This window comes from Anthonomus grandis, unplaced genomic scaffold (assembly GCF_022605725.1).
Source record: "Anthonomus grandis grandis unplaced genomic scaffold, icAntGran1.3 ctg00001006.1, whole genome shotgun sequence".
NCBI classification, from domain to species: Eukaryota; Metazoa; Arthropoda; class Insecta; order Coleoptera; family Curculionidae; genus Anthonomus; species Anthonomus grandis.
In genome coordinates, this window is record NW_026088647.1 from 4,093 (window position 1) to 19,529 (window position 15,437).

The window sequence follows — 15,437 nt, forward strand, 5'->3', positions numbered from 1 at the left end:
AATGCACGGCGTCGGCACTAAACGCACGGAACACGGGATTCACCGAAAAATTAAGGAAATTTACCAACGACTTTGAGCTGAGCCGTATAAATTACCGCCTGTTGCTGTGTTGCCAAAGTGCATTTTTTGTTTTTATTTTTATGATTTTAAATTAAACATTAATGAACTATAAATTATATTACAGAATATTCAGATTTTAGACATTAATAATGTTATCAATTAAAAAAAGGCCGATATATATCGTTATCGGCTGAGACTTTATTGGTATCGGCTAAAAAAGTCATATCGGTCGATCACTACTTTACATAATTTATTTTTTTATTTGAAATATGCATTGTGCACACAGTTTTGCTTAAAAAAGGTATACTTTAAAAATATCACTACGATTAACCCTTCGAGATTTACATTTAAAGTTTTCAATGCACTCAAAAAAATTACATTTATAAACTATTTAAATTGCTTTATTACACTTTGAATGAATAATAAAGACAAATTAAAATTATGAAAATTTGCCAGTAAATGATTGACATGGCCTCCATTTGTCTCAATACATTTTAAAAATCTGTTACTGAAAGATCGCTAAATCATAACAAATAATTGCCCATTTCGATATGACTCGGGAGCAATTAATATGTCTACAAATAATTCATGTATTCAAATCATGTATCCTCAAATGCAAAAATCTGATGTGTTAAAGTCAGGAGTTCGTGCGGGCCGAAGTCTTCGGATTCCATGTCATATGCAATAAATAACAATAAATAAGAATGATTAACAGAATTGACAATGAGAACGCAATAAAAGGTAGTTGATAAAAGGTACGAAATATGTGAGTTTGAATTTTTATAACCATCGTTAAAGTAACTGACAAGAACATAATCCCTGATAGTGACATTGACATTTATAACAATTCATCTTGTCAGACACAGCCTACTTTATAAATATTTTAAACTGAAATAGGAAAATAAAATTTTATCTTGAGCGCATTCAAATTGTAAATATCTCGAATTCTCTTTTTTAAGCACAACTGTTTGTGATTTGTTAAATAAAAAATCAAAATGTTGCTGCTCGCGCCCTCTATGACGTAATCTTATAAAAGGTTAATTTTAAGATTTGCCATATAAAAACTTATGGTCCAAATTTTGTTAAGAATGAAGAATAAATGCCTAGTTTATGGCGAAAATTCAAAAAAATTACATAAAGCTTAAAACCTTGTATCTTGGTTGTCTTTGACTTTCGGACTAGAAAAATTTTACTTAACGTCATAAAAAGTAAATAATAAATATCTAGGGTTTTTTCTTGAGAATAAATTTTGACATTAATAAATATTTCGATTAAAATCTACTTTCTGAATCCAATCTATTTATTGCAGTAAATAAAATATTGTAAAACTTTCTTACTTATAAATGAATCTTTTTTCTATAAAGTTAAAATTAATATTGATGTATATTGTAGGTGGGAATGTCGAAAATGTAAGGACTCCAAAAGCTGAAACACTTACGAGTTTACTACAAAAGCCTTCCATACTCGCGCCTAAAATGGAAAGTTCATTTTTATTCAAAACCGATAAAACGTCAATGTCTTCAGATGTGGCCAAAAAGGACGAGAAGCAGGAAGAAAAATCTACGTTTGATGTCAAAGCCAAAGAGAGTACCACAGCTACTTCCGTGTGTGGAATGACTCTTACGAAGTCGACCTCAGAGGGAGGAAGGTATGAAATGAATTATTGGTACTAATTTAATGTAAGTTGTCATTTTTCCAATAAAAAGGCTGTTGATCTACTAGAATAGCCTCAGGGCTGACGTAAAAAATAAAACACTCTGCAATTCATTTTAGTGTGTTGTGTAGCTTAAAAATAAATTTAAAAAAATGCAATAATGAAACTATCATAAAATCTATCTATCAAATAAAACAGTAATCAACTTTTAGCACATTTAATATTGAAAAAACGATATATATTTATGTTTATGTTTTATACTGTACTAGCTGAATGCCCGCGGAGTTGCTCGCGTGAAAATAAAAAAAAAGTCGAAGAAGGCCTCCAATAATAGTAAATGCAATACACAAAAATAAAATCCGAAGCCTCGCCTCATTGATAGTACATGCAACCCAGAATTGCCACGCCGTTTTTCTTGAGGTCAAGGGGCGCGATTAATATAATAGAATTATTATAAAACCAAGACACAAATAATCTTAAAAATGATTCGTTAGATGCAGAGCGAGCGGTAAGACTGAGTCGAGTCACCTCTCGGGGTATCAGTCTCGCATGGACCCGCCTTGTTGTTATGTCTACCAAAATATAAATAATACAGAGGCACTTTTTCAATCGTATTTATTAATCAGTTTTACCCGCTATGTGATATTTATCATATCGCTAACACCCCTTATCGGTGGAATTTCAAAAAGTTCGTTCGTATCCGGGGCCTACATTATAAAAAAACATTGTTGCAGTTAATTTTTTTTTCTTAAGTTGATGCCTGCGACTCGTTGGTGCGGGCAGTCTCCGTTCAAACTCCGAAGCCACGCCCCCTTAGTTCTCGAGGTCACGGGTAACAATTTTCCCATTTTTTACCCCTTATCGGTGGAATTTCGAAAAATCCGTTCTTATCCGGTTCCTACATTATAAAAGGAACGTTGGCAAAATTTCACGTTTCTAGCTATTGTAGTTTGAGCTCTGCGATGATAAGTGAGTCAGTCAGGACAAACTCTTTTATATATATAGATTTCTATAACGCTACGGAATCAACACATTTTAAGATAGGGAAGCAACATCTATTAAGATAATGGATAGACTCTAAAAGTTCCTATAACAAATTCCGTTAATTAGTTAAATTATGGGCATTGATTAAAACGATATACCATGTAAGTAAACATCTTTCAGATTTTTTTTAGTTTGAAATGCCCACCTAATCTTCATCTATTTGAGAATATGATGTATGTAGCGTTGAATGCCAATGTTATAAATTAAAATTTGTTCAACTTTTGATATCAAATATTTTAGTATACTCTAGTTGTTTATAGTTTAGTAGTTTTAACAATAGAGACGAAATGTAAACACCAAGTCTTGGTCTCTATAATTATATATATAATAATAAAATGAATGAAGCTACCCGTGTTTTGCTCCTAACGGAGTATCATAGACTAAGCCTAAAATATGGAAAACGTATTCATAAAAAGGCTACAAGTAGTAGCAAAACCTACAAAGTTCACATTAGGTTGAAAATCGAAAAATTAAGCCAGAATAACTATTTCAACAATATAAAGAAGAAATTGGAAATAATGAAAACTAAACGTCTCCTGTGAAAAACGAACCTTATGTTTACGAGTTCGACGCCTAAACTATAGACCAACTAGATTGATGAATAATAATATTATAAAAGGAAAAAAAGGACTTATATTATAAGAGAGGTTATTGAAAATAAAGTGATGCGCAAAGATAAACATCATTCATACACACAAGAACAATTTTCCTTGCTTAAAATATATCCAGTTTCTCTTAAAGATCAAGTTTTTTGCGCTTAGAGCATTCATGATATATTTCATGATACATTCTATATGGCCCTATGCGTTCAAGAAAAACTATATGAGGAAGCCAATAAATGATTTGCAAACGCTAATTTGGTTTATGTTATATCGGTATTTTCACATTTTTCAACAAAAGCTATGTGTTATTTTTTCTAGCTTCGAATCCGCCTCTGCTTGGTAGTTGAAAGGAAATTATCTCTACGTCATATAGATCACGTCATTCTCGGCCGAGGAGAATATTTCAACATAAATTGTTGAATATTTCGAAAACTACAAATTATCGAGACAATATAGATATTAGACTGGGCCAAAAAAGTTCAAGGTGACAAAAAAAATTTCGTGAAGGGGTGAGCCATTAATATTAAGAAGCAGGACTATCATTCGTTTTTTTATTTGTGCTTTCTATTTTGCGTCAAACTAGTGATGTAAAAAAAATTATCTGCTCATATGTATATTTATAGCAAAATAAATTCCCTACAAAATACGTTTCTTTGAAAATTTTCGCCAGACGAGCCGTTTCCAAATAATCAAGCTTTATGTATTTTCTAAATTTACCTTTTTTTCTTTTGGAATTTTGTAACTAACGAACAAATAAATATATAGAAAAAAAACAATATAGATTATTAAAGAGAATTTAACTCCCTACAAAAAAAGTCTCTTAATGTTTTTACGTAAAATCACTCTTTTAAATCTTATTTACAATTAATTAAATATATACTATTACTGTAGAGTGCCTGTTGAAATGTCCAATTCTTGTGCCCGATGACAAAATGACGCCCCTGGCCTTTCTGCCACACTCTCGGGCACTGCCGTAATGTTTTTTTCTGAACGATCTCTACAAGCTCGTATCGCAACGTTGTTCTACCGTGTAATGTGAACCGTGTCTACTATTTCCCATCTTCAACTTTATCATCAACGTTTCATCTGTCATGTCAAATCTGGCGTGCAATTCAAATCTTGCGTTCTTGTTGAAACACTGGTTATGTCTATTTACGCTTAAAAAAAATTAATTTTTTTAATTCCATATTCAAATACTACTAAGTTAATAATCAGAACACAAATTTAAATGACTTTAATTTTAAGAGATTGTAATTTTTTTAAGTAAAAAAATTCATATAGACGCATGCTCGAAGTCGCTTCGTTTTCGAGATATAGGGTGTTACACTTTTTTTTAAATCGATTTTTATTAATTTCTAATGTATTCGAGACGAGATTATGAATAACTTACCTTTGTAATTATTAAGAACTTTAAATCTGTATTTTCCATTTTACTTTTTCACAAAAATATTATTCATAGATAAGAATTAGCTAACAAATAAACCTTTTTATGAAATTTTTTTTCTTTTTCAAAAAGAACATAATGTATCAAAATAACGCAGAATCTAAACAAGAGTAAAACAAAATTTTCAGTGATATAAACTTAACAGTTGCTTACCTATCTAAACATTTAATACTTTATATATTTATTAGCTCTTCTGATCTGACACATATTCAACTATGTACCAAACAAAATAGGTACTCTAACAGAAATTAAATTAAATTCTGAATGAAAAATACTTAAAATAAATACATAATACTAATCGGATGGAGTGTTTACAGTATCACAAAGCAGTTGAGGGAATATAATAATTGTTCTCTAAAAACTCTTAAAATATCGTTCTTCTCTAAAAAATCGTTCCTCGTTTTCGATCGTATTCCTTTTGATCAGTTCTGATTTTTCTTAAAATATTATATTTCATTATTTTGTTTTCGTTAGAGTTTTTTGCTTTTTTCACAGTCTTTCGTTTTATTCCTGAAGAAACAGGGAAGGTAAGAGTTTCGATCATTGGTATTTCACTACATTCTATAGAAATTTCAATTCCTGCCACTTGTATATCTTGTTGATGTTCCTGGAGCAACGCCTGACACTGTCACTTCTATATTTTGTCTAGATGTATCCAGAGGAGCTACTGTATTAGATGATAACAATAAGATAATAAATTTGATTAATTTTAATATTATTTTGTCTTTTGGTATACTATGAATATTCAAATACATTTCTTTCCCGTTTCGTGAGTTTTAAATTATCTAAATATTTTTTATAATTCCTTTCCAAAATCTTCCACCTATTTTAGCAATTGCCTGAGTCCAATATTATCGAAGATTTTCTTTAAATTTTTTGTTTTCACCCAACCGATCTGGTCGCGGTACTGTTTATAAAGGTCCAAAAAACTCAAAAAAGGTATTTTGATAAGTCTATCTATAGCCCTCCTCTTCTGTACTTTGCTTGATGGAATAACCTAAAATTCGCATAATGCCTCCAAAAATATTATTTCAAATTAAGAATTTGGAATAAATATATAACATAATAGTACTTACTACGTGCGGAATTATCCATTATTTATAATGGGGTATTTTATTATTTTGGTGCCAGTAGTAAAAACTAAATAAAAATTTTGCTTAATAAAAAACAAACTAGGTAAAATTAGGTTAAGCTAAACAGTCAGATTTTGGAGAAATTCTATTGAAATTCTCTTTGTTCGCGGTAATAAAAAATCCGAAATCGGTATATAGTTAGACATGTGCCTTAAGACAATCCTGAACAGTTTAGTTCTAGTTCGAAATTGGTTAGAAACCTAACTCGTGAACAAAGTTATAAATTTTAGGTACATAATAAATATAATTAAAACAATTTTGAATATAAATAAAAAGCCTTTATTTTCCAATTTTAAATCATATTTAAGACGTATCTGTAGACATATATATGTCGCAGCCTTCTACTGTAATCGGTCATTACATGAAAAATCTGGCATTTTCATGAAACGCTGCCAAATACTGAAACAGGTAACTGTTACGCCGAAGGACTATGAATTTTAGACGTTACGTGTAACGTCAGCGTGCTTCGGTCGCTTGATGAAAACGAGCAAAATTACGTTAGGTGTCCGACTGTATTGGACGTTTCATGTAACACTTCGGATCTACTTTGCACTTGCTGAATCAACATCAACGAAATAACACACACTAACCTCAAAATAAATTTTATTACAAAAATAAATCAATAGAGCCTAGCTACAGTTCGAGAGCAAAAATATAAAAGAAAGTAAAACACGCATATATTAATCAAAGTAAACAAATGATAAGTTACTTATTAAAGCACGGCAAGCTATTATGGCACCGACTGTTACAAAGTACGCTATCTTTTTTACAGATACACTTATTTTTAGTACACTTTTGCTTGCTGGGTTTACACGAGCATTTGAGAAAGCCTTGACCACCTGATCCTAATGACACAGCCTCTCTTAAGCTCAGTGATTTTTCCAAGAGAATTTCCTCTTTATTAAGAAATGCTGAACCCGCAACAGTGAGACTTTCAGCACCAAACCATCCCTTTATAATACCGTGTTTACCTGCAACCTGATTTACACAATTCTTCTGATCTATTATTAAACAAATCATATTCCTGGAATCTCCTGGACCTCTGTCGACTTTAGGAATATTTAACAACACACAATTACCTACATTGAAAGTCGGCAATTTTTTTGCCGAATTGCTCAACATTTTTTTGGCCGCTTCAGTTTCATTTCTAGCTTCGTCCCGTTCCTCAGATATGTTTTTGCTAGTGGAACATAAATTGCACAGTACTGAAGCTCCTTGTTGACAAACTTCAGTAATATTAACAACACGTAAACAATTTTCGCAAATTGCTTCTTCAGATCTTTTTTCCTCCGAGCAAGACACAATATTGGTAATGTCGGTATCTTCATCAGCGAGACTTTCATGTGCATCCAATATTTCGACAACTGAATCTTCTTCGTTATTTATAATTTTCATAAGCTCTTCTTCGGAAGTTAATGTCTTTGCAAGCGCTGAGGGGATGTTACTAGAAGATAGGAAGGTAGGTTCACAGCCTAAAAGTGCTTTATACGGAGGTCGTCCTATTGTTCTGTGAAATGAGATATTCTTTTGCCATTGCACAAGCTGAAGCCCTACCGACCATCTTTTGCTATTAGTATCAGACATCCAAGCTCGAATCATGTTTTCAACGTCTTGGTTTGAGCGTTCAATGCTGCCTTGACTCTGGGGGTGTCTAGGACGACCGTGTACTATAATGCATTCAGGCCATAACTCTTTCAATTCAAGTATAACCTTATTTGCAAACTCGCGACCGTTGTCGCTCTGGAGAATTTTCGGGGCTCCTATTAACAGAAAAATACTTAATAAGTTGGAAGCAACTTCCTCGACACGTTTGGTTTTCATTGGTCGTAAGAATACGAATTTTGTGGCATGATCTTGATAATTCATTATACATTTGAATTGCTTGTCGGAAAGCGATTGGAAATCTATCAGGTCCACCTGCCCTCTTTCATTAAAATCTTTGCTTACAATGGGACGTACTACAATTTTTTGTCTGCCATGTTTCTTTTGGACCTTTCTGCCGGACGTGGGATACTCAATTTATTTTTGAGAGCTACTTCCATTTTAACGCGACCACCGTGCCCTGTTTTGTTCATATGATAATCACATAATTTCTCAAATAAATCTTGTACGCCACTACAAACTCGATTTCATCCTCGCTTTTATGTTTTTTTATTAAATGTGATTGGTCAGAAATGCTCATAACATCATATGTCTGCAGCAAAAAGTATTCGCGCCTTTCTTTTCTTCCTCTAAAACAGAAACTTATTTTAGAAAAAATAAAGAAACAAATTTTCTTGTGCCTCGCTATTATAGAACCCCCTGTATAGCTAAGAATAATTTCCTGCGAAAGTACAATGCTTCCCATAAAACTTTTCTAGGAAACATTTTTTCTAAAAAACTAACTTTGCCACACTATTGGGCCATCCTGTATACCTAACATTATACAGGTTGCCCCAATAATCCGTGGACATAAAACTGCCACGTATTTTTGGAATTACAATAAGTCGATTGGACACAATAATTTACCTCTATACAAAAGTGCTTCGTTTGTCCGTTAGAAGGCATCAAAGTTAAACAATAAAAACACAGTTTGATATTTTTATTATATAAAACAAAATCTAATTGCTGCATAGAAAGTAGCCACTTATTACTGCTATCAACTGTATCAAGTTTAATCAAATTCGGAGAAATTGTTTTTGACTAATCGACAAGAAACGAAGCACCCTTGTATAGAGGTAAATTGTGTCTAATCGACTTATTTTAATTTCAAAAATACGTGTTAGTTCGATGTCTACGGAATATTAGGACACCCTGTATATCTAAATATTGCTATCCAAACTACACAAGTGTATAAAATTTAAAAATGATAGGTTAGCAGGTAGTACCTACTAACAGTGGGGATATGTTTTTGTAATAGCATGAATTAATTCACAGTGTACACTGTACAAATCACGAGTCCACGAGAAACCTGGGAAATCCCGGATATAAACCTAAGCTAAATAATCTATAAGAATGAGATAAGTACTTACGGTTTCTGCTTAGCTGCTACAATTTTCAGTATAACTGTTTCAATTTTATGCTTTGTGTAAGGCTTTTGTGGAGGTTTCTGGGAATAAAACTCTTCTAATTTCTTGTAGAATTGCGTTTGTTGTGTCACAATAACACTCTCGGCCGTCGTCATTTTGAGGTTAGTATGTGTGTTATTTCGTTGATGTTGATTCAGCAAGTGCAAAGTAGATTCGAAGCGGTACATGAAACGTCCAATACAGTCGGACACCTAACGTAATTTTGCTCGTTTTCATCAAGCGGCCGAAGCACGCAGACGTTACACGTAACGTCTAAAATTTATTTCGTCTTTCGGCGTAACAGTTATCTGTTTCAGTGTTTGGCAGCGTTTCATGAAAATGCCAGACTTTTCATGTAATGATCGATGACAGTAGAAGGCTGCGACATATATATTAAGACGATCTGCGTACTGTTACATTGAATATTCAGGTTCATATGCACACCCTCACATATTCAAGTGTTCATTATATGGTAAAATTATTTGTTTTGTTTTAGGTTTTTTTTTTGTATTTGTTCATTATAGGTTTAATAATTATGGATATTTATTGCAGCATTTCTACTCCCAAACCGGACAACATCTTTAGGACAGCTGCTGACAGTATGTTTAAGACTACTTCTGCTACTAACATCTTTGGAGGTGGCACACAAAATGTTTTTGGAACAACCGATTCTACAAATCTCTTTGGGACTAAGAAAGACAATATATTTAGTGAACCCACGACAACGACTCCCACATTTCCTATCGATGACAGTTCAAGTAAGTGTTTTTTTATAATTTAAAGTGGATTTAAAACTTTTAGTCCTAAGATTTTATTGTACAACAAGAAAATTGCTACTGTCTTTGTTTTAGAATCCATATTTAACACAAGCGGAAACATTTTTGCTTCTAGCGCCATCACAACCGGAGGGAAGATTTTTGGAACTGGCAATGTTTTTGGCGTAGAAAGTCAAAAGGTAAGGAACTAAAGCACATATTTTTTAGGTGCTACAAATTTCGTATAAACGTTCGTAGGCCGAGGTGACAACAACATTTATAAAAATGCGTACAGGATATACATTTTAATATTTACTATCGCTATTATCTCGATATTACAAAAAAAATAAAATAACTTATATTAAATTTAAATTTAGAAAATAGTCCTATTGAACCGGGTGAGCATTTTCTTAGACGCCTATATTTTTTTACAGAACTTTTTAATCAATATTTATTATTATTAGATGTATATATACTTTTTTAGCCGAAATCGGGCTTGTATTTGACATTATCTGATGCTTAAATGAAGTAGCATTAATAACAAATCATTATAATGATTAATAATAAATAAGTCAAATAAAGTCCTTTTCTTATTTTTTTTTGTTTAAGACCTTAAAAGTATACAGGGTCACCCTATATATTTTTATGTTGTCTATTCAGACTTTCCTTTCATTTATGAAAGTTTTATGTTTTTTACTTTATAACAAGTCAAACATTTGTAATGGATGACAGAAAGTTAAATTCGGGTATAGGGATATCTATTACAACTTAATAACTTAAAAAACTTCCACAGCTTAAAACACGAATTACTTTATTTATATTTTGAGTTTGATGTTTTATTCGTAGTAAGTAGAATTATTATTTGTTTTTCCACAATGATAAATTAGAGTTTTTAAAATAGTAATTTAGCTCTATTTAAGTTTAATAACTGATTATTCTTTTGCAAAAAATAGCATCCATCAATGAAGTTTACCCCAACCCAACTCTCACATCATATAATAAATATTTTTCAGACCACTAGCATCTTTGGTGGCACCAACCAAGGTAGCATCTTTGGAAATCCTGCTAAGCTTGGAATTGGTGACCAAAACTCTGGACAAACGCTATTCGGCAACAAGGCTCAGCTGAAACTAACTGATGCCAATTTAACTTTTGGGTCGAGTACTACATCAAATTTGAAGGAAACCGATGAACCTGTATTAAAGGTCGACTCGGGGTTATCTTTTGCTACTCTAGCGGCCAAGGTAAGGAAAGAATGAAGCATATGGTTAATTTCACTCTCGTAAACACTATGTCTCTGTTCGAAACAATAGTCCAAATATTAAAGGGAAAAAGCTATCCTAGTGATATCTTATTTTAAGCTTCTTTTAAGTTATAACTTTGTTTTAATTGATAAAGCAAAGCAAGTTAATAATTTTTTTCTTAACTCAAATAATCCAATTTTCTAATCGAAGTAATAAAAAGTTACGAAAAGCTTAAACTTTTACTTCCTCTTTATTATTTTGAATAACAAATAAGTTCAAAAAATAAAAGTTTCTTTATTTTTATAGACAATAATTTGAAAAAAAAAACAGTTTTTCTGAAGGGTCGGTAGTGAAAACCAAAAAAATAGGTTTTTAAAGGACCTGTTTAAATTCATATACACGCCAAATATAAAGTTAATAACGACTTACCTTACTTTTACGTGTCAATGATGTCCGGTGAAAAAGGTTCCAGTTACCAAACACGTGCTACTCAATCTTTCTTAAAATTATATTAGCAGGAAATTCAAAAGATATTCTTAACAGATTTGCTTATTAAAATATTGTGCAAAATCAATTAATAAATATATTATAAATATTTATTTACGTTTATTACTTAATTACTAATTTAATACATATTTACATTTATTACGTTAAATTCCTTAACGGTATTATTCCAGCAAATAATTTTTGTGAAGGTTGTCTGGAACATTGCAGTACGGTATTGTGGGCTGCGACACCAAGCTGACGCCCAATGTTGTGCTAAGACCAAAAAAGACCCTTAAGCCATATTAATTTCATGTTAACAGACTGTTGATCTCCACAAAACACTACATATGCAAAACCAGATTAATTTTGCCGATTTTTTGACATAACGGGCAGTAAATACATTGGCTCATAATTAGGGTTAACTCATTTTGACGTCCGTTTCTACTTCCTGTGTATAACATTTCAAAGTCGTCAGGACGTCAAATAAGGCCGTATTCGTATAAATATAAATACATTATTATAATTTCAATTCAATTAAAAAAATATTTTATTAGTATAATTAATCTGACAGTTAATTTTACTTCTAACATTTACGTACAGTTAATTTTACTAAACATTTATGTATTGGTTGCTGAAATATTAAACATTCTTTTATGCTTTTTATATTAAAGTACCGCTAGGCTTCTAGAAGTAGAGTTGTTATACTCTAATTGTAAAATAAATAAATTTATTTTTTACAGAAAATCAGTGGCGTACATACTATTTTTTTCAATATTTAGTTTTCGTTTCTGTACGGACGCCAGTGGTTAGACTTTTAACAAATCTACATAAAAAAATAGCTGTTGATACTCAGAGGTCCTAATTTTCATAACAATATTTAGGAAGTTAATAAAGTTATGGTGAAGAAACGATTTTTTCCTTAGGATTTTAACACTCTGCAGCTCAAAAGTTAAGGGGTTTAGGACATGAATGAATCCTTGTTTTCCTATTTATCTTGTATATTCTTTCTTTCATACCCATTATTTTCTGGTTTTTTCTTTTTCTTTTTTAATTAAACTTGTAATAAAATAACATTTGCTTATTTTACAGGGTGTCTATTAAAGGTCTTTACATAAACTACCACATATTCTTAGAACCAAATTTACCTATCTCGATTCCTATAAGAATTACTTTTTAAAAGGCAAATTTCTGGAAAACCATTGAAGGAATCGAGTCTTATCAAGAGTACCTTTTAGAGTGAGTTGATTGATCTGAATTTTGTACCCAAGTGATAAAAGTATTTAATTAGTCAGATCATTAATTAGCCAGTTGCTCTGTAGACGAGGGGCCTTAAGAATTTTATGACGACTATGTCAATAACTTAATGGGGAATTTTCAGTCTGACTTTAAGACTGTATATTCTCTGTAAGTCTAGTTATGATGAATAATATTGAAAATAACTTTTTAGTCACAAGTGAGTTTTACCACATATAAACGTGAGTTTGTTTATATTTCAAATGCATAATTTTTCATGTATTTCGAAGATAAACAAATTTCTTGATCTTCAAGTAGTGGTTTTCTCACTGGACAAAATACTGGACACTATATTTAAAGTGGATGTAATTTTCATATATTAATTTTGTTTTTTTCTTTAAGAGTGACTCAGAGAAGCCAGCCTTTGCTAGTTCCACTTCACATGAAACTCCGTTTGCCTTCTTAGGGGCCGGTGCCCCAGTTTTCAGTACTAACGCAGTAAGTTCTAAGTTCTATTTCAAAGTATACATTTATTTATTATGTTTAACTTTTTAGACGCCGAAAAAGGACTCGTCTTTGCGAGAAAACCCTAATAAAACTGAACCTGGGTCGGACACTGAAGATGCCGAAGTTGAAGGGGGCGAACATGATCCGCACTTTGAGCCTATAGTGCCATTACCTGACCAAATCGTTGTTTCTACTGGTGAAGAGGAAGAGTCGGTAATATTCAACGAAAGGGCTAAACTGTTCAGATACGACAGTAGCACCAAGGAGTGGAAAGAACGGGGTGTAGGACAGTTTAAAATTCTATTACATCCGCAAAACAAGACTTATAGGTAAGCAAGAGAATCTATGATTACTTCTACTAAAGTCAATTTGGTATTTATTTAGGTAAGTTTGTCTATAAAACAACCTTTTGCAACAAACATTATTGAAATTACATCTAGAGCTGTGAAGATATTTGGCTTTTTTCGCAGATCCTCAACTTATTTTGCACTATTTACTTTGAAGATACTGTAATTGTTCTCTTGTCCAATCCAGTGCAGAAAAAATGTTTAAGAGTGCCGGCGTTTAAGGATGTTTATCGGAGAGCTGAATTAAAGTTATTTCTGATTAGAAACAGTTTAGATGTACACTCTTTGGAAGCAAGGGTAGTTGTAATTCGATTGAGGTTATCATCAGGGAATAAACAATCCGATAGTTTCTTTTTCCCCTGCCATAGAACTAATTACGGCATCAATGAGTCTATTTCTCAATTAGTTTGTAAGGCTAACACTTTAAGCAGTCAAATAAATTTCAGGGATTGTAGCATTTTATTTTTCCATATAATATAATTTTTATTAAAATAAGGCCAATGATTCATCAACTCAAATAAATCATTATATGGATTATTATCAATTACCAAGTAAATAAAGGAACAATTTTTAATGATTGATATAAGTAAAAGCATTTTTATTGCTCATCTTAAATTTATAAGTGGAACGTGTGTTGTGTGTACTTGCGGCGCTAGGGCCGCTACACCGCTGATTTCTTACTTCATCCTTGATTTTTTGGAGTCTGCTTTTCTTGGTTCTTTATTTTTCATGTGTGGCTAGAGTCGCTTTTGTCTAGTCGCTTGGGTCTAAAAAGAAAATCTTTGACTTGTCAAGATCGGTATCAATTTTCATTTTCGACCTCTCCGCTGACTTAGGGGATTGGGAAATTGTTTCCGGGCTTTCTTTTTTTTTCTGATATTGCTTTTTAATACTGCCTTGACGGTGTAATAGTTCGGATACCATGTTCTGTGATGCCAGGTGTGACAGACATTAGAACAATCTGCTTTTCCCAATCAGCGACTGTGTAAAATCGTAACCCCAATATCAGCTGTTATGAGCACCACTTCATAACAAACACAGCTTAGACGAACCAGCTTGTCTTGATGAGGCTCCACGTGTCTCTCTATTACTTGTGCTTTAATTAAAAGTGATTTTTTGAAATAGATTTTATTGAATAAATATACAGTACGGCTCTTAATTTTGTTTTTCTCCCCCCTCCCTCTTATCTTTTGAATGCATTTATATAAAAATTTAAAATTTGCAGGCATCAAATCAACCTAAATACCTACTACCTTTTGGTCCCTAGCTGATTTTGCAAAACTGCAAAATGGCGGCGGGACGCCATTTTGAAAAATTAAATTAAATAGAAAAAGAGGCATGCGATACATTGTTTCAAATCATTTACTGAATGCTTTAAGGTCCTAGAATTTTAAGTCATTACCTCTACCCATAGCAAAATGGCAACTTTTTAAAATCTTATTTTTCGCATTTTTATTTTATTTACTATACCTGTTCAGGTGTAATTTGTTTTTAGGTATGCTGTAGAGTTTGTATTTTTTGTCAATGTCACATTATTATCATGAAAGTTTCTATTCCACCCAAAAACTTATTTGGTTTACCAATACCTTTAAAAGTGAATAATACCGAAAGGAAAAAATATTTTTGCTCTTTCGTTCAGTGCAATTTTATTTATACTTTGATTTAATCAAGAATGACTTGTCTTCTTGTTGAAAAAATTGAAATTATTTTCATTTACTGTGGAAACCGTAATGTATGTACATCAGACGTTAAGAATTTCTAATGTTCGCTTTCCTGATCGTCCAGTATGTCGAAAGTACATTCGCGAGCCAATTCAGAAATTTACCGAAACGGGTAGTGTTACCAGTAGGAAGAATCCAGGGCATCCCAGCTATCGAGAAG

At 32.1% G+C, this 15,437-nt stretch overlaps 1 protein-coding gene across 1 annotated transcript; it reads left to right on the forward strand.

The window, feature by feature from the left end:
• Positions 1–1,456: 1,456 nt before the first annotated feature.
• LOC126749992 (E3 SUMO-protein ligase RanBP2-like) lies at positions 1,457–13,538 on the forward strand (the record flags this gene model as incomplete). The annotated part of the gene is made up of 6 exons (XM_050459522.1): positions 1,457–1,708; positions 9,537–9,742; positions 9,836–9,939; positions 10,753–10,983; positions 13,105–13,200; positions 13,258–13,538. Coding segments are annotated over exons 1-6 (1,091 nt in total), but the record flags the coding sequence as incomplete, so codon positions are not given.
• Positions 13,539–15,437: the final 1,899 nt, after the last annotated feature.